This window comes from Labeo rohita, unplaced genomic scaffold (assembly GCF_022985175.1).
Source record: "Labeo rohita strain BAU-BD-2019 unplaced genomic scaffold, IGBB_LRoh.1.0 scaffold_30, whole genome shotgun sequence".
Taxonomy (NCBI): Eukaryota; Metazoa; Chordata; class Actinopteri; order Cypriniformes; family Cyprinidae; genus Labeo; species Labeo rohita.
Genome location: NW_026129217.1, coordinates 734641 through 759404, shown reverse-complemented (window position 1 = coordinate 759404; position 24764 = coordinate 734641). Strand labels below are relative to the sequence as shown.

Genomic DNA, 24764 nt, shown 5'->3' with positions numbered 1-24764 from the left:
GCTTAACCTTTTTGCAAATGTCTGTGTGTCTTCTGCCTCTCTGGGCTAGAGACTCAGAACTTGGTCAATCTGCTTTGTATCATTGGACGGAGACACTGAACGTAGCTTCATGCATTCTTTTTTAAACACTTGAATGTGGGTAAGTTTCATAAAAAAAAGAAAAAAGAAATAAACTATTTTAAACAAAGAGCTAAAAAAAGACTATGAATTGAATTCATATATTATTGAATTCATATAATACCTCTTCATTGGTTAATATTTTATTCCATAATGTTACACAGTTTTGATGCTGTTTAAAGGCTAAAAATACAGCTTGCATCAAAGTTTCCACTTCATGAATTTTGAGGCTGGAATACTTTGACAGTTTCTGTTGTAACTGCATCAGCCAAAAAGTTAGGGGTGGAGTGTTATGCTCATTTCTCAGCATTTTGTTTTGAGATGAAATATGGACCCAGCATTGTGAAAGTGTACTGTACATTGCAAGTGGGAAATTTGCAAACTGCTTGTACCTAGGGCACATCTTTTCCAGAGGCCTATACAATGCACATGTTGGTATGTAAACTGAAAAGCACAGCATGGAGTATGCGTAGTAAGAGCTTCATTAGCTAGTTCATGTGTGTCTAATTGGGGTTGGAGCTAAACTAAGTTTTCTGCAATCTGTCAGTGGTGCAATCTTCTTCCAGTCTTTTGGAGAAATAACAATTTTGAATTTCAATGGAACATGCAACATCTTTCTATATTTGCTTTTTTCTTGATAGTCTGCAGCCTTCTCAAAACATTCAGGAGCAGAAAATTCTTTCCCATTCACGTTCACTTCTTGCTACATAATAAAAACTTCTTGCTATAATCTCCTTTGTGTCTTTCTTTAGTACATGGTATTTCTCTGTAAAACTACTTTTTTCAGTTTTATTCTATAACAAGGTGTCAGACGGCACTCCATTTTCACTGGGATCTGGGATGTCAAAATCACTGTCCTTTGACTTAACATTACTGTCCTGTGGTTCCTTTTCATCTCAGACGTAGGCCCATTCCCAATTCTATTTTATACCCTTTCACCTGAATACTGAATTTTACAATTCCAGTGCTTGAAGTAGGCCGGTACACACCACTACGCAGTAGTGTCACTTCTATATTTTAGCCTTTTGCATACCAACACTTTTTTTGTGTGTACCAGCACTTCTGACATTTTGCCGGTACTCAGAGTTAAAGCATCAGTGTATGGGTGATTAGAAATGACACTTTATAAATCCCACTACCAGGAGGGGTCACCTTTTATCTTGACCAGTCACATGAATAAATGCAAGCAGAGTCGGTCTCATCAGCAGTTGTCACCAGATCTCATGAAAATGTGTATCAATAGCACGATTTTCTGTTTGCCGTAGGTTACTATTTATATGCAGAAATGGACTTGCCGATGATATGTAATGGATTACAGCTGCATATAATGTGCACACAAAAACTGTGTATTATATGCACACCAAACACATGTATATCATATGCACGCCAAAGTCAAATTCAACGTATGAACAGCACACTAAATAGAAACAGAAAATTGGGCTATAGATATGCATTTTCATGAGACATGGCTCTCAATTCAGTGCATTATAATGAAATCAATGCCTTACGTGATGGGTCAATTCAATTTCATTTTAGAAAGAGAATTTAAACAAAAAATGATTGTTTTATTTACTTTTCCTATTGCAGAACCAAATAAACAAGTCAAAATGAGTTAAACAAAACAGGACAATACTCCAAAAGACAGGCACAATAGTCATGAAATGTGAATCAAAACAACAGGTAATGAAAACACTCAGTAAGGCTGTGGGAAAACTCACAATACTTAACAGTGAATACAGGTACATCAAGGCCTTAAATACATGTGACAAACAGGAAGTAGGAACAGGAAGAAATGGTGCATCAGTATTCAAGAGAGGGCTTCCATTGGTGGATGGCTTAATGGTTATAAGCCTCATCTGTTACAACGGTGATGTACTTAGTGTTCAGATCACCCCAAATGATGATCAAATCTCAAACTATATATCAAGTCTGCAATTTACACATGTGGACTAACATGCTCAAACATAATTCATGCAATTGCTACAATTTAATGGTTTATTGGAAGTGTATCGTGTTTAGTATGAGTGAATGACTCTTTTTTTTTTTCTTTAATGATGCTGGTAAAAAATGTATTGTATTCACATTATAAAAAGTATTTCTAAAATGTTCTCTGCTATAAGTGGGAAAGTAATAGCCCATGTGACTAAATAGGATTATATCATGTGGGAGGAGAAATAGTCACACCATGATACCAAATTGGTTAAAAAAAAGTTTAAAAAAAGAAAAAGAAAAGGATGACTGGATGCTTGCTCATCAAAGCTCAAGCAAAGCTCAGAACCAGGACCAGATGATGAGATGAGAGCTCAACTCAACTCATTTCAGGCTCAGAAGAAAAAGTTGGCATAAGACCAGCCAGCCATTCGTGTTATCTAACAACTGATCATTTTGCTTTACTATTTTTTCTTTTACTTAGTTTCTTTCCTTTCCATTGACAGTTTCATTTCTAAGTCAAGTTGTACTGCAAAGCCACAGACTTACAGTGCATATAGAAAGTATTCACAGCGCTTCACTTTTCCCACATTTTCTTATGTTACAGCCTTATTCCAAAATGGATTAAATTCAAAATTTTCCTCCAAATTCTACAAACAATACCCATAATGACAATGTGAAAGTAGTTTGTGTGAAATCTTTGCAAATTTATTACAAATAAAAAAAATAAAGAAATAAAATCACATGTACGTAAGTATTCATAGCCTTTGCGCAATACTTTGTTGAAGCACCTTTGGCACCAATTACAGCCTCAAATGTTTTTGGGTATGATGCGACTGTCACATCCCTGTGGACTGTTTTCGTTGGTTTTTCCCTCTGTGCCCTTATTTGGTCTTTCCTGTTCCATTTCTTGTTATGGCTTTATTGGTTAATTACTCTCACCTGTCCATGTCCAATTAGCACTCCTATTTAAGTTTGATTCAGCTCCTTGTTTCTTTGTCCGTTTTTAATGTCGCTTTATGTTATTTTTCCGTCGTGTGGTTTTCCTGCTGTTACAGTTTGTTCCTGTTCCCCTTTTGGATTTTTATATTAAAAGCATGTTTTGTATTATTTCCTCGTCCCTGCTCCTCCTTCCCGCACACAACCCCTGAGAGCGACAAGCTTTGATTATCACAATTCGGTAATTATCTGCCATTCCTCTCCTCACCTCTTCACCTCTGAAGCAGTGTTAATTTTGACAGGCATTTTTGATTTAGTCTTAGTCTTTATTTTGAGATGAAAATGATTAATAGTCTTAGTCACATTTTAGTCTTTCATACTTTTAATCTAGTTTTAGTCTACAAAAAGTCATTATATTTTTGTCAACTTTTAGTCATTACTTTTAGTCACACTGCAGTTACCAGCATTTATTTTGGTAGCTATTTTATAGTCTTAAAACAAAAATAGTCATTGATTCTTCTCTATTTAGACCAAATCAATTAAGCTTATTAGACATTTGAATCAAGGACTGAATTTAGAAAAACTGGAATAAATTATGACAATTTTCATTTCTGGGTAGAGAGATAAATTAAACTCATTTTTCAGATTTCATTTATTTAACATGTATACATTTATTTAACATCTAGTATTTAATTAGGAATGCTGTCCCTTTAAGATGGAATGCATGTAATACTGACACATATTCAGTTTTCACGGTTTCACCCAGCTGTTTACATTTACTTATGCTATAACTGACTGTATTTACGTGAGATACTCAACACGATAGACATTTGGACTACTGTGTGTGTTTGAGCACTGAGAACTGAAGAAGTGGAGTGTACACGAGAGAGAGTGCTTCTGTCAGTGCGATTCTGCCTATCCGCCTTCGCTAACTTCAAGTTAATCAACAACAAATTGTGACACCCAGGAAAAACGAGATGTCTGGTCACCTATCCCTAATCTTTTGGGTGGTGAGGCCATTGTTTCAGATCGCTAGTTTGCATTTTGGTAGCCTATCTGTCCACTGCGGCTGTCATACTGAGACTAGATATGCAAACGCCCCTTATGATCCAATGACAGGGACGCACATTTTGAAAGACAAGACAGTTAACTTAGCCTATAGGATGTATTTTTATTGTCCGATAGTCCTCAAATAACATTCTAGGTCCCGTCTCGTCATGTTAACGAAGACACATCATAAATTTCGTCATAGTTTTTTCATTAGATATTAGTTTTAGCTCGTCAACGTCTCGTCTTAGTCACAGAAAAAATGTCTGCTAACCAATATTTTTCGTCATCGTTTTTGTTGGCGAAATTAACCATGCTCTGAAACCCTGTCAGGTTGGATGGGGACAGACGGACATTGTCAGGTTTCTCCAGAAAGATTTGATTGGGTTCAATCCCAGGCTGTGGCTGGGCCACTCAGGAACTCTCACAGAGTTGTCTAATAGCCACTCTTGCTGTGTGCTGTACCCTTCCCAGATCTGTGTCTTGATACAGTTCTATCTCAGAGGTCTATAGACCATTCCTTGGACTTCATGGCTTGGTTTGTGCTCTGACATGCACTGTTAACTGTGGGACCTTATATAGACAGGTGTGTGTCTTTCCAAATCATGTCCAATCAACTAAATTTACCACAGGTGGACTCCAATCAAGTTGCAGAAACATGCTGTGTTCACGCCATATTGTAATTACCGTAATTTTAAGATAACAATGTGACGTTCAACGCCTAAACAGAGCCTACGTTGGTACAGCAGTCATGTGGTACAAGTCGTCGCTCTCACAAGACACCCAGTTCACAAGTTGTAATTACGAGTTCTACAAGGACGTGAACGGTTTTTACAGGTCGGAATCTCGTAATTACGGGAATTCTGGTATGGCATGAGTGCACCTACATATCAAGGATGATCAGTGGAAACAGGATGCACCTGAGCTCAATTTTGAGTGTCATGGCAAAGGCTGTGAAAACTTATGTGCATGTGATTTTTTTTTTTTTTTTTTTTAATAAAATAAATAGAATAGAATTTGAAATAGAATAGAATTTTCCACATTAACAAAATGTGGAAAAAGTGAAACGCTGTGAATACTTTCCGGATACACGGTAAATCAAATGACAACTACATAAATGATGAATTCATTCAGAAGTCACTCTGAACTACATGATAAATCAGTAACAGTGAGATGTCAAAGTATTTTGGGTAGAATTTCGCATAACTCTATTCTGATTCATCAACACAGTTTAACTCTTCCATAATAAACTTCAAACCCGAACCCAGGATAGAGCGGCTGAGTGAATGTAGTCTGGACTGTGTGAATGAGGCTCATTGTGTCAGAGACGCTGTAGAAGGACAGAGTTCCTGCACTGTGGTCCACATACACTCCTACTCTACGACACCTGCTGGGCATTCCAAAGAAAACAGTCCTTTTGTCATTGTGTCTGAATGTGTAACTGTCCGAACAGCAGATCAAACACCAGGACTGATCGTTACATCCAAACTGACACTCTTTCCACAATCCTATCCTCCTGATGCTCTTATATGACACTGATATTAACACTAAACTGCTCCACTCAACCTCCCAGTAACAGCGTCCACACACACTCTCTCTGCACAACAGCTGCTCCCAGAAACTAAATCTGTCTGGATGATCAGGATACTGCTGAGGCTCAGGCTCAGTCTCTGTGCGATAGACAGTAATCACTCTGTTATTGTCAGACAGACTGATTTTTTTATTTACTGTGTTCAAATCCGGAGTGAGCTGATGGGAATCTGATGGAAAGAAAACACACCAGAATCAGGAATTATGAATCTGTCTGTTTTTTTTCAATGTACAATGGATTTTTGCTGCTCGTAAAATTTGCTTCATTAAATTGAGCTAAAACCACACAATTGCTTTGTATTAATTGTACTGTGTGAAATCTACTTTAATACTGCATGTAAAACTGAAGTCAGTATAGCGGATCATTGTTGGGAACCCAGTCACCTCTGAGAATATCAGAAAAGGACATTTCTGATATTCTTTGAGGCGATTTAGCTCTTAAGAATGATCCGCTATACTGACTTCAGTTTTCACTACACTATTACACATTCACCCTTTTCTTTCTTCCTCTTCATGTTACATATAAAGTGCAGTTTACCAGATATCCTGATCAATTATAAAATTCTTCTGTCATGTTTTCTTTCACCTGCTACAAGAGGAACACGAACACACTCATTACATTTTTTTGCTTGTTTTATTAATGACTTACATTGTAGGAAGTCATTCCTAGTCCTGGGAACAACGTTGGTGAATGTGACTGTGGAAATCGACAGACATGAACAGTGTGATTCTATTATACTGCATCCATTTCTATGACATTTCTAATATGATGTTCTTCATGATACGAGATGATGATGGACTCGTTTCTGAGAGCAGATTAATCTCCAGGACTTTACCTTTGTCTGAGATCTTCTTGAGCTCCTCCTCCAGTTTGTCTCTCAGCTGACGGACAGATTCTCTCAGATCATCAAAAGAGACGAGAGAACTGAAGGGATTGTCATTTACGTCTGTAGATTCAGGAGGTGCTGAGAGAGACTGGAAACTCTATAGAAAACAGAAATCAAAACTCATCAGCTCCACACTTCACACAATTACCTGCACTACTGTCAGACTTTAACAGCTCTTGTTGATCTTTAGTGACTCATTTCAGTCCAGCACTTCTTCTCATATTCATTAAATGACATTTGAGCTACAAATTCTAGCATTTGCTATTTACACTATATGTGAACTTTCTTAGAAATCATTTATATGATAAATCATCTGCCAATAACGTAACAGATCAAGCACATCAATGGTGTCACATTTAGAGCTGTGAACACATGTGAACTAAAGCATCACCAGCTGGAGGTTTAATGAGCGCCTCATCACTCCCATTAACACAGTAATATAATGACACTGCATTTTAGCAAAAAAATAAATACATAAGTGCATAAACATGCTAAGAACATTTAAGCAGGTGAATATTAGCATAAGAAACATATAATTTTTTAAATGTTATTAGAAAGACTGTGATCATAAATCTAAAGTTAAAAAATAAATGAGAGCAACAGCAAAATAGTGAAAGTGTTGGGTTGGCTGTTATGGCCAATAAAAAAAAACCTGTCCAGAAACCATAAGGAGTGTTCCATTCACGTGGAAATAAAATCAAAAGTTCAGTAATATACCACCATGTCTCTTAAATTAAGATAATATTTTATAAGTATACAACAACAAAGCACTTGTAAATTATTTGCAAACTATTATAGTTAATGAACAATTAATAATAACAATTAATAATAAGAGGTATTAAGCACATGTGCACACACACACATACACACAGACACACACAAGTTTGTTTTTGTGAATTGTGGGGACATTCCATAGGACTAATGGTTTTGTACAAAACATATTTTCTATTGCCCTACACCAACCCTACACCTAAACCTAGCCCTCACAGGAAATTGTGCACATTTTTACTTTCTCAAAACAAAAAACTCATTGTGTATGATTTATAAGCCTTTTGAAAAATGGGGACATTTGGCAATGTCCTTATAAGTCACCCTCTCCTTGTAATACCCATGTCATAACCATGTCATTATACAAATTTGTGTCCTGATTTGTCACACACACACACACACACACACACACACACACACTCATATTTCATAATCGGCAGCATTGTTTTTTATTTATTTATTTTTTTTTATCTTTTTATATTATAATTTTTTAAGTGGTCATGTTTAGCTATGGGGGTAGGCTGAAACTAACATTTTAAACCCTGCAACACTGACTTTGGTATTTATATATATATTGTTTATTATTTGAAGGCTGTTTTTTTTGATTGAGTATTGAATATTGACACTGAACTGTAAACAACTATATATCTGACAGTGTAATATTAACATTTCTTTATTGGAGTGTCTATTTACAATAAGTGTAAAATAGCGTGTCTTGTTGGCAAAGGCTTTTTACACTAGCCTCGCCCACCAATGCATGGTTGGGCCACACAAGATGAAAAAAGACACCCATGATCCAATGTCTTTGGTGGCATAGGCAGTAGACAGTATGGTTGTCAAATGACAAGTTAGAATCCACCTTTTGCCAAGCTCACTTTACTCCCTTTTTCCATGACATATCACACTGGAAAGGCATTTATTTTCAATAAAAATGGAAAAAAAAATTGTTCAAAAAGTAAAAATAAAGTGCCTAATGAGTGATTAATAATAATAAATTGGGGGCAGTCGTTGCCTAATGGTTAGAGATTCTGACTTCTAACCTGAAGGTTGCAGGTTTGAGTCTTAGGTCCAACAGGGATTGTCGGTGGGAGGAGTGAATACCACAACTGCTTTTGTGCTTAAAAAGTATAAAATTTTTAATTTTTCGAAAAAAATCTAGCAATCATTTCACTAGATAAGACCCTTCTTCCTCAGCTGGGATCGTTTAGAGCCTTTTAAGCTGCATTTAAACTACATTTTGGAAGTTCAAATCGGGGCACCATTGAAGTCCATTATATGGAGAAAAATCCTGAAATGTTTTCCTCAAAAACCATAATTTCTTCATGACTGAAGACAGAAAGACATGAACATCTTGGATGACAAGGGGGTGAGTAAATTATATGTAAATTGTTGTTCTGGAAGTGGACTTCTCCTGTAAGACTTTCTGTTCCTTAGTAAAAGTTTGTCTCAGCAGCTTTGTGAATAGGTTTTAAGAGAAAACTCTTAGCTAAAAACATTTCCCGCTATTTAGGAGAACACTTAGTGGTAAGATAAAATGTTTTGTGAATATGGGCCCTGTTCTTCTAGATCTGTGTTACCTGCAGGAACTGGATGTGATCCTGTGTGTGTGAAAGCTGCTCCAGCTCAGCGTCTCTCCTCCTCAGATCATTGATCTCCTGCTCCAGTTGCTCCAGTCGTCCTTCAGCTCGACTCACTGCAGCCTTTTCCTGATCTCTGATCAGTCGTATCAGCTCAGAGCGGCTTCTCTCAATGGAGCGGATGAGCTCAGTAAAGATCCTCTCACTGTCCTCCACTTCTGTCTGTGCAGAGCGCTGTTAGGACACACAGTGATTTAGGCTTCAGTGGGACTGAAAGTCTGAAGAGTCTGAACTGAGACTGAGACAAACTTTTCTTCTCCAGACTCACCTTATGAGACTCCACAGCCTCTCTCAGCTGCTGAAGATCTTTCTCTCTCTGCTGGATTCTCTGCTGGAATGTCTTCTGCATCTCCTTCAGCTGCTTCTGGAGCACAAACGAATAAAACAGCAGTTATATTATACTTCTGTCACCATAATAAAAGTGAAACTGACACAGATGTAGAGCTTCACACTGACAGTGTTTCTGCTCAGTAATAGCTGCGGCTCTATATGATAAAGAAATAATTATTGGATCAGTATACAGTATATAACAGAATGATATTAGTTATAGGAACTCAATTTATGAGAACTAAATTAGCTACTACTTCAGAGTAGGGTCTAATCCAGAGATATAGGAACTATCAGTAACATAAGTGGAAAACAGCGATAATGGCTTTTACCTGTGGTCTCAATGTTCATGTTTTTCTCTTAGCCCCACTTTTTGCTGAACACTTTTTTTGCTCTATAAATTGCGTAATTTATGCGTTTATGTTCCGTCTCCGTTATTACGCAACCCATAACAAGCACAACTCCAACTGCTGCTTCTTTTTCTCTGTCTTGCTCTGTTTATTTTCTCTCTTGGTCCGTTTTTCACTAGTCCATCAAACAACTGTGGTGATTCAGAATCATTCTACAATCACGGTGAGTAATGGCTTCTCCTGTTATTGTCACTTGCACTGCTTGCCACATGTAGCTTTCTCTGTCAACGGTGAGGGATTCACATGTGATAAATGCAGGGAAAAAGTTAGGCTGACAGAGAAGATCTCAGGACTAGAGACACACATTCAAACTTTAATTGAGGATAGTGAGAATGTGAAGGCCTTAGATACGGCTTTGGATGCGACTAGCTCAGGGAGTCACGTACATTGTTCGGTTCTGGTTGTGGAGCTCATGCAGCAGGGCAACTGGGTGACTGTGTGGCTGCATAGTTGCAGGGCAAAACACCGCTCTTCAGCTTCGATCAGAACATCAAACCACTGGATTTCCACTGGGGACAGGGGGACATGTCCCCTCCACTTTTTAAAACCCGTTTAACGGCAGTTACGGACACAATGAGTGATCAGTATATAGATCAGTGGCTGCAATCATATATTTCCATTCTAACCGGCATCTTGAGCAATGAGACTGAAGAATAGGTTGTTGTGGAAGTCAAGCATTTGGGTACATTATTGTATGCCAGTTTGAAAAATATGACCCATACAACAACCAGAGGTCAGGAAAGATGCCATTGTCTATAAGCATTACTATACTGACAGGCAATGATGCTCTAATGATGACTACACAATCTGTTTATGGGTGGAATGTGTGGAGTACATTGAAAAAGAAGAATCTTGTTGACTTTCACTTGTGCTATGATTGATTTCAAATTAAAAGATGAAATGTTAAAATGTTAAAGTTGTTTCAGTGCTTTTGAAACACTAAGACATGGTTTCAAGGCAGTGAAACTGCATCTGGATTTGTGTCAGGTTTTAGACATTGAGTTCCAAATCAAATATAGCAGTACAAGAAAAAAACTGAATGTTCATAAATATTTTTAATGTTTTTTTGTTGTTGCTGTTTTTTTTAATGTAAGACATTTTTACTTCTTTTCATATAGCGAAAATGCATTTGATTTTTTGTGACATTTCTGACAATTTGCCAAAAATAATTTACACTAAAAACTTACTTACTAAAAAAAGGTCAGAAAATTTTGGAAAATGATTAGTCCCAAGTCTCATAGAGGGTTAATTCCTAGAACTACGCTGTGTGAAAGCCCCTAATAACATCTGTTAGTTACAAAATGTGATTGGGAATCAGTCATATTAATTTACATGAGGACAGGCATTGATTAATCTACATAGAACAGAAGCCATTCATACCTGTTTCTCTGTCCTCTGTGCTGCAGCTGATACATTGTCGTGGTTTTTATGTTCATCCATCGTACACAGCATGCATATAAACTCCTGATCAGTGCGACAGAAAACCTCAAGGAGCTTCTCATGTTCGTGGCAGATCATCTCCTGCAGTCGTCCAGTGGCATCAGTCAAATTGTGTCTCTTTCCTTTAAACCAACTCTCATGTTGTTCAAGGTGAGTTTGACAGTAAGAGTTCAGACACACCAGACAGGACTTGACGGCTTTGTATTTTCTTCCAGTACAAACATCACACTCCACATCTCCAGCTCCAGCGTAACAGTCAGCAGGAAGTTTGGTTTTCTTCAGTTTGTCCACCACTTCAGCCAGCATGGTGTTTCTAGCTAAAGCAGGTCTTGGACTGAAGGTCTGTCTGCACTGAGGGCAGCTGTAGACTCTCATCTGATCCTCCTGATCCCAGCAGCCTGTAATACAGCTCTTACAGTAACTGTGTCCACAGGGAATGGCCACTGGATCCTTCAGGAGATCCAGACACACTGGACACAGGAACTCATCCTGAGAAAATCTGGCTTCTGCCATTTTACAGCATGAATACAGAGACACAAACACACAACAGCTCAACCACACTTAAGTTTCAGTTTGTCTGGTCACATGATTCCTGTTTCCTGTTTTTGTGTTTGAGTGATGTGTGCAAAACCTGTGTCTGCAAGTGTGTAAAATAGCCTCATTTTGAGTTATCTTGTGGGTAACATGATTGGCAATGTACCCTTTGTGCCTGGCCTCTCAGAACAGCCTGTGACTGGAGAGGCTCAGGTATGCCTCTGCAGTGCTCTGTATTAAAGAGTAAAATAATGCTGTATTAAAGGGGTCATCGGATGCAAAGTTCACTTTTTCATGTTGTTAATGTGTGTTGGCAGTGTATGTAAAAATTTACCCTATAGTGCTAAAAATCCATGCAGTGTTTTTTAATTAATCTGCAAAAATAATATTCTCTTTTTCAAATCGAGCCGTACTCGGATGCCTGTCGTTGTGGCGTCTTACCTCAGATCAGCTGTAACAGTCTGACCTTCATTGTTTCAATGCCAGAGCAGGGATGTAAGTTAGACAAGAATATCTCCGATTGAGTGATTGAGGTGTTGTGTTGCTGGATGTAATAATGAACATAGTGGTCGTCATTTACTCCCGACATCTGAGCTGCTGAAGATGCAGTAGATTACGTTTGTTTGTGAAGGGAATGTGACTCCCGATCTACATATATCCGTGTATGTTCACGCAAATCATTCATGATCCAGCTTCACTTACAGCAGAAGTGAGTATGAGATTTTTTTTTATGAATCTCTGCAATCACTTTTCCTAATAATGTGCTGGTTAGCAATTTTCGTGACTAAATGTGGCTAAAGTAACAAATCTCTCAGAGCAGCTCGTCACTCCACAGAGAGAAGAGAGGGGTGGGGCAAGCAGAACTCATTTGCATTTAAAGGAACAACCCCTCAGAATGAGATGATTTTTGCAGAGCTGATTTTGACAAGGTTAAAAGGGTGTTGTTTTACAAAACCATTGAGAATTTTTAACCAAAGTATATTAGAGACTTTTCTTTAAGACCCTAAAGAATCATATCAACTTGTGGAAAACGGGCATCCGATGACCCCTTTAAAAAAAAAAAAAGAGCTGTTGTAAATGGTGTTCTAATGTATCGGGTGTAAATGCTTGAGATCCACTATTGCCCATCAACAAATTTATACAATGTGTGTCCATACCCAATAATTTCCCATCCGTTTACTTTGAACACTGTATGTTAAAGAAAAAAATTGAATTCTTTTTATATAATGTATTGTTTTATATATATATATAGTACTTTGGTAATAAATATATGGTTAGTTAAGTTTTTGCAGTACAGGTTTTCGTTAATGCTTAAAGGCTATCCTTTGACACGAGTGACATAAATTTGAATCTGACAAACAAACAAAATGTATTTTTGCTACATGTGACGTAAAATCATTTACAAAAATAAATAAAGACATGGTCTGTGTTTTTTTGTAAGTGCAGAGTTTGCATTTTACAGCCTTTCAAACTGTCATTTTAAAAGCTGGAAACCTGTGAAATATGTTAATTTAGTTCAGATAATTTTGCATGAACAGATAAAAAAAATAAATAAATAAAACATAAAATACAAAAAATAAAGCAACTCTAGGCCTGTATGGATGCTTTTATTTCCTATACAGGGAGTGCAGAATTATTAGGGAAGTTGTATTTTTGAGGATTAATTTTATTATTGAACAACAACCATGTTCTCAATGAACCCAAAAAACTCATTAATATCAAAGCTGAATATTTTTGGAAGTAGTTTTTAGTTTGTTTTTAGTTTTAGCTATTTTAGGAGGATATCTGTGTGTGCAGGTGACTATTACTGTGCATAATTATTAGGCAACTTAACAAAAAACAAATATATACCCATTTCAATTATTTATTTTCACCAGTGAAACCAATATAACATCTCAACATTCACAAATATACATTTCTGACATTCAAAAACAAAACAAAAACAAATCAGTGACCAATATAGCCACCTTTCTTTGCAAGGACACTCAAAAGCCTGCCATCCATGGATTCTGTCAGTGTTTTGATCTGTTCACTGTCAACATTGCGTGCAGCAGCAACCACAGCCTCCCAGACACTGTTCAGAGAGGTGTACTGTTTTCCCTCCTTGTAAATCTCACATTTGATGATGGACCACAGGTTCTCTATGGGGTTCAGATCAGGTGAACAAGGAGGCCAAGTCATTAGTTTTTCTTTTTTTTAGACCCTTTCTTGCCAGCCACGCTGTGGAGTACTTGGACGCGTGTGATGGAGCATTGTCCTGCATGAAAATCATGTTTTTCTTGAAGGATGCAGACTTCTTCCTGTACCACTGCTTGAAGAAGGTGTCTTCCAGAAACTGGCAGTAGGACTGGGAGTTGAGCTTGACCCCATCCTCAACCCGAAAAGGCCCCACAAGCTCATCTTTGATGATACCAGCCCAAACCAGTACTCCACCTCCACCTTGCTGGCGTCTCAGTCGGACTGGAGCTCTCTGCCCTTTACCGATCCAGCCACGAGCCCATCCATCTGGCCCATCAAGACTCACTCTCATTTCATCAGTCCATAAAACCTTAGAAAAATCAGTCTTCAGATATTTCTTGGCCCAGTCTTGACGTTTCAGCTTGTGTGTCTTGTTCAGTGGTGGTCGTTTTTCAGCCTTTCTTACCTTGGCCATGTCTCTGAGTATTGCACACCTTGTGCTTTTGGGCACTCCAGTGAGGTTGCAGCTCTGAAATATGGCAAAACTGGTGGCAAGTGGCATCTTGGCAGCTGCACGCTTGACTTTTCTCAGTTCATGGGCAGTTATTTTGTGCCTTGGTTTTTCCACACGCTTCTTGCGACCCTGTTGACTATTTTGAATGAAACGCTTGATTGTTCGATGATCACGCTTCAGAAGCTTGGCAATTTTAAGAGTGCTGCATCCCTCTGCAAGATATCTCACTATTTTTGACTTTTCGGAGCCTGCCAAGTCCTTCTTTTGACCCATTTTGCCAAAGGAAAGGAAGTTGCCTAATAATTATGCACACCTGATATAGGGTGTAGATGTCATTAGACAACACCCCTTCTCATTACAGAGATGCACATCACCTAATATGCTTAATTGGTAGTAGGCTTTCGAGCCTATACAGCTTGGAGTAAGACAACATGCATAAAGAGGATGATGTGGTCAAAATACTCATTTGCCTAATAATTCTGCACTCCCTGTATTTAAGGATAATTTAAGCATGATTTTGTTATGTAATAAATGGTATAAAATGGAGAATAAAGCCGGAAATTAAACCGCATCTGTTTCTGAACAGAGAAACGGAATAAAACTATAGAAATCAAAATTAATATATGGGCCTATAATATATTTCACTTAAATCATTTACTGATTAAAGAAAAAAAAAAAAAGCCAAAAATGTGCTGACGCGCTCTGAAGTTCACAGAAAGTAAACATAGACTGCAGAAATTAAGCGGCTTGTTTTCTTTATTTTGCAGAAGCTTTTACAGCTTTGATTTATGTTTTGCTTCAGTCTGTATGACCATAAATTACAGAGTAACAGTTTTCTCAGAAGAGGAAAAAATGCAGTGATTGTGTCGGCGCCTCAAGCGCACACAACATTTTGCTAACTTGACATCGCAACCAAATGAATTACAGCTAAAGAAACGTAGGCTATATAAAGTTACACTGCTCAATATACATGATCAGTAGTGTGAACACCACCACACTGTGCTACTTATATTTTAGAAGGGAACTAGCCTATAGATATTTTTTAAATATTATTTTTTTTTTTTTTTAAACATTTGCAATTTTCACTGGTATTTAAGAATACATAATTTCTGAATGTATTATTTAATTAAATTTAATTTCACTTAAAGTCTTTTAGTTCATTTAAAACATTTGGCCAAAATCTAGTTATAAAAAAATACGCTGTATTGACCATATACGCAAGATTACCAGACTAAGACTTCATTTTATTTATTTTTGATTTGTGTTTTTTTAGTAAAGTACTTGTATTATTATTATTATTATTATTTATTATACTGTCATGCCACTGGGGTTGAAATGTAATGCCCATATTTAAGGCATCAAGAAGCTCCCCATATGAAAGTTATAACACAGATTGTCCCGTATTCGCAGGCATATGACATATGACCACCAGACCATATGAATAACAAATTCTCAATTGATAATTAATCATTCTTTTTGTGCAAATTAATGTTTTAATTGTGAACGTAGCCATTTGATGAAGGCTTTAAGACCAAGCGGAATCCTCTGCCGGCTGCTCCAGCTTCACAGCAAGCGGAACTCATGCTAACTGCAATTCCCTTCACTATCACTGTTTTGATTTTGGCATATCGGTTTGGGCGAATGCAACTTATTGATCATGAGCCAAACACTTTATCAATTTTTTCTATTACTGTTGTGAGATATGTTTGTATTAATATGTACATAACTGCTGGGTGTGTGTGTGTGTTTGTGTTTGTTCACTACTCACTGCTGTGTGTGCACTTGGATGGGTAAAATGCAGAGTAAAAATTATGAGTATGGGTCACCATGCACGGAACTACTTTCCTTCCTCAATTACATTGGCCACAGGGCTGCTGCTGCCCACCAGGAGGACTAAGCATCTGACTTCCCTGACCCCTTTGATGACTTGAAGAAGCAGGGCAATCAGGATGAAGGGATAGAGGTGAGTGCTGGACCAATCGTGGGACAGGGCATCTCACTGCATCAAGTAATAAACTGGGCAGTGAGAGTTATCTTCTGAGGCGAAGAAGTCGAACTCTGCCCTCCTGAAGACAGACCAAATCAGTTGAACCATCTGAAGATGTAGTCTATATTCTCCCATAGCTACATTGCCTCTGGACAACATGTGTCTCAGTGAGAGGAGTTTGCTCTGTGCCCAAAATAGGAGGTGCCAAGCTACTGAAATATTCTTGAAGCACATTAAAAGATGTATTGAAAGTGTATTTTAAATGAATTATAAAGAAATACAATTAAATTTAACTAAATGTACTTGAAGTAATATCATTTAAACACAATTTAATATATTAAAATATATTGCAAGTAGCTTTAAATTGATCATAGGCATATCTTGAAATACACTTAATATATTGAAGTTGTTTCAAAATAATACATGTGATATGCATTTAGTACAGTGTAATTTAAATATATTAAGTATGTCCAAAAAGGCACTATATAAATATATTTCCTTTTCACCTGGGTTGGAATGGCCAGCTTTTCCTATTTCAGTCTTTTTCCCGAAGGGCAACTGAAAAATACTCCTCAGTCGCTGATCAAATTCCCCAAGAATAGCACAAAACTGTTAATTTGCATTAATTATTGCTAGAAGGATAATGGAGTGTGTGCCCTTCCACCTCTTGTGAAACCAATTAGCAATTTCCACTCAATCCTGTGTTTTTGGTACTGGCATGTATTCGTTCACCAGCACATCCCAGATGACCTTGGTGACCTCACCCACAATTCTTCCTACAGTTGCCCTCTGTAGCTAAAAGTTATTTTGAGTCACGTGTACTTAAAAAGGTAGGTGAAATCGCCAAGCAGCTCATAGGCAGTGGCGATGAAGACAAGTTTTTCATTTTTGAGTCTTATACCAGCTTTTAAGATACTTAGTGAGATGTAAAAATCTACAGCCCCCATAGAAATAGTAGAAGACAGCAACCAAGATGGCAACACCCTTTACACACATTGGGCCTCATTTATCAAACGATCGTACAACAAAAAAACTGTGCGTACGATCGTTTCTACGCAAAATGTGTGATTTATCAATATGAACGTTTGCGGTGGCTACGATCAAATCTCACGTCAGCTCTGAGTTCGTTTTGACATGTGGTTGAGCGCGTGTAAGCGCGTTACCCGTTTGATAACTGAAGTTAATAATAATAAATAAAATATTATTTTGTATAAAAAGTGGTTTGGATGTGATTTCCTATTTCCATGGAGAGCTTGTTTTCTATTCAATATGCATATTTATTTAATCAATTAATTGTTTTAAGTGTTTAACTATAATCTAACTAATCAATACAATTACAAGCATCTGGTAAATTTGCAAATTTGCAAGGTAATTAACTACTTCTGAAAACTATTTCAACAACACTTTCTGACCATCAATAAACATATAGGCCTAGATAATGGCAGATCTGGCTCTATTAGAGGACATGCACGCGGCCCTAAGACGCGAACGGGTTTTTCTGGACCGCAGGGATCTTTTAATGGAAAGTGATGAGTGGCTTTTAAGTCGCTTTCGTCTCCCAAGGCATCTCCTTGTTCAACTGTGTGAAGATCTGGAACCTCAGTTAAGAAGAGAAACCCGGCGTTCACATGCCATTCCTGTGCCTGTAATGGTGCTTTCAACGTTAGGGTTTTTGGCTACCGGGACCTTTCAGCGGGAGATAAGTGACAGATCTGGAATTTCACAGCCAACATTTAGCAGAACCCTGCCAGCAGTGTTGGCAGCTATTAAATCACTTTCTCGTCGATATATTCAATTTCCCTTTGATGATGGTCAGCAGTTTATTATTAAAAGAGAATTTTACAGAATTGCGGAGTATCCTAATGTGGTTGGTGCAATTGACTGTACGCACGTGCGGATAAAAGCACCGTCCACGAATGACTATGCATTTATAAACCGCAAAAACTACCATTCCATCAATGTACAAATAATTTGTGATGCCAAACTGACCATCCTTAACATGGTGGCCCGGTGGCCAGGCGGCACACACGATTCCTTTATTTTACAGAACAGCAGTGTTGGCATCAAGTTACGGGACGGCGCACTGCAGGGACGTAGTCATTTACTTGGTGAGTTACTACACTGTGAAAAGCTGTTCTAAAAATAAAATGCTTATAACTGGTCACACCTAAAAAATCAATTTACATTTTCATACTTTATAGGGAAAATGTAAGATGAAAACACAAAATAATTATTTTTTCATCTTAAATTGTCCCTTTAATGTAATATCCTATTTGTAACATCCAAACATTTTTCAACCAAATATTTTTTGTAAGAGTCAAAATTTAATGAAAAATAATTTCATTTTAAAATGTTTTCGATTTAAGTTGATCCTTTACATTGTACTGCTTCTGTATTTTAAAGTATTGCAATAAATTAACTTTTTTTGTTTCGCTAAATAGGAGATAAAGGTTATCCCCTCACGGAATACCTGGTTACCCCACTGGCAAACCCTGCAACAGAACAGGAACGCAGGTTCAACACTGCGCACATACGCACACGATCCACAGTAGAGCGCTGCATTGGACTGCTTAAAGGCAGATGGCTCTGTCTTGGTTCCGCGGGGGGAGCGCTACTGTACTCACCACAGAAAAGCTGCGACATAATCCTTGCCAGTGGGGTTCTACACAACATCGCTCAGGGTAACGGGGTACCAGATGATGTTCAGATGCTGCTGGAGGAGCGAATGCCTAGAGAGCCATGGCTAGCACAACCGCATATGAGGGCAGTACAGAGACGCCAGGAACTCGTTGATCGTTTCTAAATGCAATTTTGTTTAAGTACTCATTCATTCTGATAAAAAAAAACACAAAGAACGCTTTAATAATTCTTATTTTTGAGATTTCGTTTTTAGATTCTCGTTTATTTGCTTTAAAGTTTCATTTATTGCAATTAATGAATGATTTATCGCTGTTATTCCCTGGATTATTTCTGTTTGTTTCGCCAGGACCTCGGCTGTCACAACCCACGGTTGTCGTGGTCTTTGGGTGGAGAACGAATGTGCGGTGTGACAGCTCGAGGTTGGCTGGCTTTGTGCGGCAGGCTCCAGGCTGGTTTGTGTAGAATGAGTACCGTTTCTCTTGTTCTTGTGCTTGCTCGCTCTTCCTTCTCTCGGGCCGCACGTCGAAACTGTCTCTGACATGCTTGCCTCTGACATATCTAAAAGTAAAAATAAACTAATTAAACATCAACTTCTGTATGTGCTTCATTTACGTTGGCCGAAATCAGAATTAACAATATTTTACATACCCTCCTCATGGATAGAAACATGCTCGTCCGTGTCTCCTCCGACACTTATTCCCACAATTGATTCTGGTCCGATGAGTGCAGACACACGCTCCTCTGTTGGAGTCAGCACAAACCTAGGGTCTGGCTGGCCTCCTCCAGTTTGCGTGGTGCTGCGTTTTTAGGCCGCAAGACGCTTTTTGGTTGAAAGTTTGAGGTCGGCCCATTTCTTCTTCACCTGCATGAAATTTATCAACAAAATATATGAATGAAAAATGTTCAGCAGTTTTCCCGTATTGCTTTTAACACGAACATGTTACTTTAGTGTTATAGTGTACGTTACTTTTACTGTAAATATTAATAATACTTGAAATTCTCCAAATATAAATATGCAGTAAATGTCCAATCAAATAATACAAACCTCAACAGATGTTCTGTTAACATCGCCAACGCTGTTGACGGCAGCTGTTATTTCGTTCCAAACTGCGTTTTTTGGCTTCCTTTAATGCCACTTTTTAAGCTGCCGAACAATACTAGCTGGTTTGACTGAACCTGTGTAATTAAAACGTCAAGCTCTAATTCAGAGAAGTTTTTCTTTTTGACGGGATTCCGTTTCGCCATCTCGCAAAATGTATAGGGGCGCGGCATCACCTCCCTGAATTTATAGGGGCGTGACATGTAAATTACGATGGATTTCAGCCGCCGCATTTATCAAAGAGCGATTAATCGTACGACAAGATTGGCTGCGTAGGAACATTTAATGAATCACACGTGAATCTTGTCGTAAGATCAATTTTACGCTTGAATGTACGATGGTTTTTACGTTCGTTTGATAAATGAGGCCCACTGTTTGGAGAGTTTAATTTTGATCATATAATCATGATATATCATTACACCCTTATCATCTAGCACAGCTGCCTGTGGTCCCAAAATGCTGACGAATATTTAATATTTGCATTTTGGAACCTACTTTCTAGTTGGTGTATTAGGCCTCTGATATAAGGATTGGAAACCTACAATTAGCAAAAAAGACCATTAAACCACCAAACTGTACAGAAGACTATGACATTGTTACAGTGATTTAAAATCTTATCCACTGTTTCCTTTTAGTACGTCTTCAACACCCTCTCTTCTCCTGTTCCTCTCCTCCTCACAGTTGGATGATGAAGGCTCCAGGTCAAAGAGGGTCATTAAGGTCTTGGTGAAGACGGGACAAGAAGGATCCTGAGAGTGGAGTCTTACCTGCAACCTTGATGCATCTGAGGGTCTCAATCATGATGAGAACCTAAATTTAAAAAGATGTTACTGTTTGTGTTAGATTGCTGTAAATATAGCCACTTGTCTCAGTTGTGACCAACAGCATCACAGGAAGACACACACTCCAAAATATTACTAACTAATCATAAAACACATGCTTCTTGTTGTGAAGGTAGTTAACATTTGCCTGTTGGAAGACTTTTGACAGCTGTGCAATATGTGGAAATATGTTAGTTTGGAGGTAGACTGATTCCACAGACATGCAAGTTACACAAAAAGTGTACAGGCCCTTGGTAACCAGGCATCGTTTTGTACTGAGTAGATGGGAAATATATATTGTATGATAATAATATACTTCTTCAAATCAGACAGTCCCAGGGCGGTCGCTGTTCAGTGCTGCAGTCTGGTTCGCTCTGTTATGGAAGTACAAGTGTCGTTCCTCAAGGTGGTTCTGAAAGTTCAGCATGTATTTTAAACCATTTTGTGTTTTTACAGGACTTTATAAAAATTGCATCTACAACTGTTTACTGGCATGTTAAAAGCGATAATGTCATACGATTTTTTTTATAACACAGCTATGTCATAATTAACTATGTAATAATTGTTCAACCTCTATTCAGCATTGCTGTTTTGAGTCACTTATTTTTATGATAAGAAACAAAATTTTCTTTAAACACAATTAAGCCATTAGAAACTCAACAAATATGGCAAAGTCAACAGAGCTCTCACAAAAGCTATAGAGAAGAAATAGTTTTATTATAATACAGTCTAAGGCTACATGAAGACTTCCAAGACATTATAAGTTCCTAGAGACACAGCTGGCAGCCTTATTCCTTATAAATTGTATTGTACCAAAAAAAAAAAAAAAACCTTTGTGTGTTGATCAGAGCAACCGAGAAAAACCTGCAATGTATTGCCAAAAGCTTGCAGGATAACCCAACAAAAGGAGGGAAAACTTTCAATGCAGTGAATAAGAAGAACACTAAGAACACAGACAAGTATGGCCTTTAAGTTGAGGCATTTTGCCGAATATCACTCTGGACCAAGAACAGCAAAAAGGCTGACTTGAACTTGCTAAAATTCATTGGGATAGACGTGGAGTTCTGGAAGAATGATTTATGGAGTGATGTGACCAAACTGGAACTTTTAGGACCTATGGATCAGTGGTATGTCTGGTGGAAAAAAAAGCAAAGCTTATAAGCAGAAGAACATCATCTCCATCGTCAAACTTGGAGGTGGGTCAGTCCTGTTATGGGGGTGTTTTACTGTTGCAGGAAGTAAAAATCATGATCATATGAAGGATAGTATGGATTCTTTGAAGTATCAGGCCATTTTGGCAAGAATTGTGATGTCTTTGGTGCAAAGACTGAAGCTGATGATCAATAGACTTTCCTGCAGGACAGCCATCCTAAAATCTACTTATGCTTGGTTCAGAGGTCAGTCATAGAATGTTCTTGAGTGGCCTGTTTAGTCTCCAGATTTAATTCTTATTAAAAATATTTGGTTGAATTTGAAGAAAGCAGCGGCAAAGTAAAACCCAAAGATTATCAGTGATCAGAAAGCTTTTTCAGGCGAGGAATTGGCCAAGATTGCAGTACAGCGGTGACAGAAGCTTCTAAGCACTTCCATGCAGCATTTCAGGGTTTCTGCAGGGCTTAGCCAGTCAAATTTATGACTTTTTATGACCTTTTTATGACCATTATGATTTAAATTTATGACCTACACGAATTATGAAAATAAAAAGCAGTATTATTTAAAGGTTACATTTTTTTTAGTGTCAAGAACACAGGAACAAAACTTGCAATTGTAAACTGGAACATTGTAAATTGTAACATTGTAAATTGTAACAATTATTTTACGGCATTACTTTGACTAAAAGTCAGTCATTCAGTCAGTGTCTACATTTTTCTCAGTTCGTCCCCTTTAATTGCGATTTTCCTCCTCAACCTTTTTCAGCTCAGCCAGTTTTTCCCTGCTTGCCCACCTGAGAGCGTTTGATTTTGAAAGGAGCTGTTTCTTCATGCTTGTGTGATTGAAGCTTTCATCAAACATGAGAACGTAAGGCCCCGAGACTTTGGAGACGAGGTCTTTTTTAATAAATTCTGCCAAGCCAAACCGGGTGATGTATGAGGTCTTATCTTTCCCGCACGTAAAGTTCTTTGCTATGTCAGAGTCTGGGAACATTGCTCGGAAAAGTTCGGAAATATCTTCGTTCCCCTTGTACGACTGGTGTTTAGTCACGGTGTTCAACACCCACAGGACCTCCGCTTTCAGTGTGGAGGTTGATCCGAAACCACTGTGTGTGGCACTGGATACGAGACAAACGGAATCCCGCGCTGTACTTGGACCGGGTAACGTTACTGTCGGAGCCGAACAAAACTGACTGATCGCCTGCACCCGCTGCAGACCTTTTACAGCAGTTTTATGCTTTTCTGACTTGGCATGCGACTTTAAGGATTGTATGCCTAAACTAGCCAGCTCCAACGCCTTCTTACACAGTGTGCAATAGGCTTGATGCCGATTGTTTACGACGGGTTTAAGCCAAAAAATAAAAGCACCATCTTGGAGCCATAGCTCGTTAAATGTACACTTTCCCATTTTTTTATATAATTAAACTAAACAGTTAACGTTAAACTAAGCAACGACTTACAGTGACGAGCTGAGGAGACGAACAGTAGGCGACGTTTGAGAGGTTTTTTTTTTCATTCCCACAAGTCTGTTACTACAAGCGGCGAAACAAATGAATGTCGCCACCAGCAGTGGGAAGGTGACGGTTGAACCAATGAATGAAAAATCATATCAATTTAAGACGTGGCTAAATGTAATTTATGACCTTATATGGAAAATCCGGACGTTTTTATGACTTTTATGACGTTTACGACTTTTTATGACCTAAAATCCTTATTATTAAATTTATGACATTTTATGAGTTTTTATGACTCCGCGGAAACCCTGCATTTATAGGTGGTTTTAAAGAATAAAAGATTGTGCACCAAATTTTACTTTTGGGTATTGAATAAGTTTTGAACATGAGCGTTTAAAGCCAATTTGATTTTTTTCATTATTCATCAACTTTATTTTCTTAGAATCAAATGTTATTTAATAAACTTTCTCTAATAGTATACTGATGGATTTGTTGAATTGTTTTCATAAAACTTTTTTCTCTGCAGCAAAGGTCAAGGGGGTTGAATAATTTTGATTGCAACTGTACATACATACATACATATACATATACATACATATACAGTCATGTGAAAAAGTTTGGACACCCTATTGAATTCCATGGTTTTCCGTATCAGGACATCATTAAAACAAAACTGGTCCTTGGCTGGTCTTAAAATTTCAAAAATAAAACCTCAGATGAACAACAACACATGACAAATTGCACCTTGTCATTATTTACTGAATAAAAATAAAGCCAAAATGGAAAAGCCATGTGTGACAAAGTTAGGACACCCTTACTGTTAACATTGGAATTAAGAGGGTAAATAACAGTCAAGCACTGCTAAAATACCTTTGATTAACTGATCATCAGCAAGTCTGAGCACCTCTATAAAAGCAAAAGATTGGCAGTTTGCTGCTCTGGAGCCTTCAGGTGTTTATTAACACAATGCCAAGGAGGTAAGACATCAGCAATCATCTTAAAGAGCAATTGTTGCTGCCATCAATCTGAGAAGAGCAATACGGCCATTTCCAAACTATTTGAAGGTTATTCACAAGTGGAAGACATTTAAAACAGACACCTCTCCTTCCAGGAGTGGACGTCCCAGAAAATTCACCCCAAGATCAGACCGTGTAAAGCTCAGAGAAATGGCAGACAACCCAAGAACTACACCTCAGACTCTACAGGCCTCAGTTAACATGTTAAATGATAAAGTTCATGACAATATCATTAGAAAAATATGGGACAAAAATGTCATGTTTGGAGGCTTGGCAGAA

General features: G+C 37.9%; 3 protein-coding genes across 3 annotated transcripts in view; 2 read left to right on the top strand and 1 right to left on the bottom strand.

The window, feature by feature from the left end:
* LOC127160213 (uncharacterized) overlaps positions 1-24764 on the top strand; it is a 522769-nt gene that overhangs the window by 321356 nt on the left and 176649 nt on the right. The gene's annotated exons all lie outside the window — the stretch shown is intronic.
* Positions 1756-11686, bottom strand: LOC127160203 (tripartite motif-containing protein 16). Its single transcript, XM_051102858.1, has 6 exons — positions 11032-11686; positions 9183-9278; positions 8855-9088; positions 6459-6606; positions 6272-6319; positions 1756-5792 (listed from the first exon to the last, which is right to left on the bottom strand). The coding sequence occupies exons 1-6, from the start codon at positions 11602-11604 to the stop codon at positions 5254-5256; spliced, it is 1638 nt and encodes a 545-aa protein (XP_050958815.1). The 5' UTR covers positions 11605-11686; the 3' UTR covers positions 1756-5253.
* Positions 18159-19400, top strand: LOC127160215 (putative nuclease HARBI1). Its single transcript, XM_051102876.1, has 2 exons — positions 18159-18412; positions 18746-19400. Exons 1-2 carry the CDS (start codon positions 18304-18306, stop codon positions 19105-19107), a joined length of 471 nt encoding a protein of 156 aa, XP_050958833.1. The 5' UTR covers positions 18159-18303; the 3' UTR covers positions 19108-19400.

Coding starts and splice junctions, on each gene's coding strand:
- LOC127160215 (XM_051102876.1), top strand. CDS start 18,304: ATGGTGGCCCGGTGGCCAGGCGGCACACACGATTCCTTTATTTTACAG. Junction 18,413..18,745: donor GGGACGTAGTCATTTACTTG/GTGAGTTACTAC, acceptor TTCGCTAAATAG/GAGATAAAGGTTATCCCCTC.
- LOC127160203 (XM_051102858.1), bottom strand. CDS start 11,604: ATGGCAGAAGCCAGATTTTCTCAGGATGAGTTCCTGTGTCCAGTGTGT. Junction 9,089..9,182: donor AGGCTGTGGAGTCTCATAAG/GTGAGTCTGGAG, acceptor GTGTCCTAACAG/CGCTCTGCACAGACAGAAGT. Junction 6,320..6,458: donor CAAGAAGATCTCAGACAAAG/GTAAAGTCCTGG, acceptor CGATTTCCACAG/TCACATTCACCAACGTTGTT.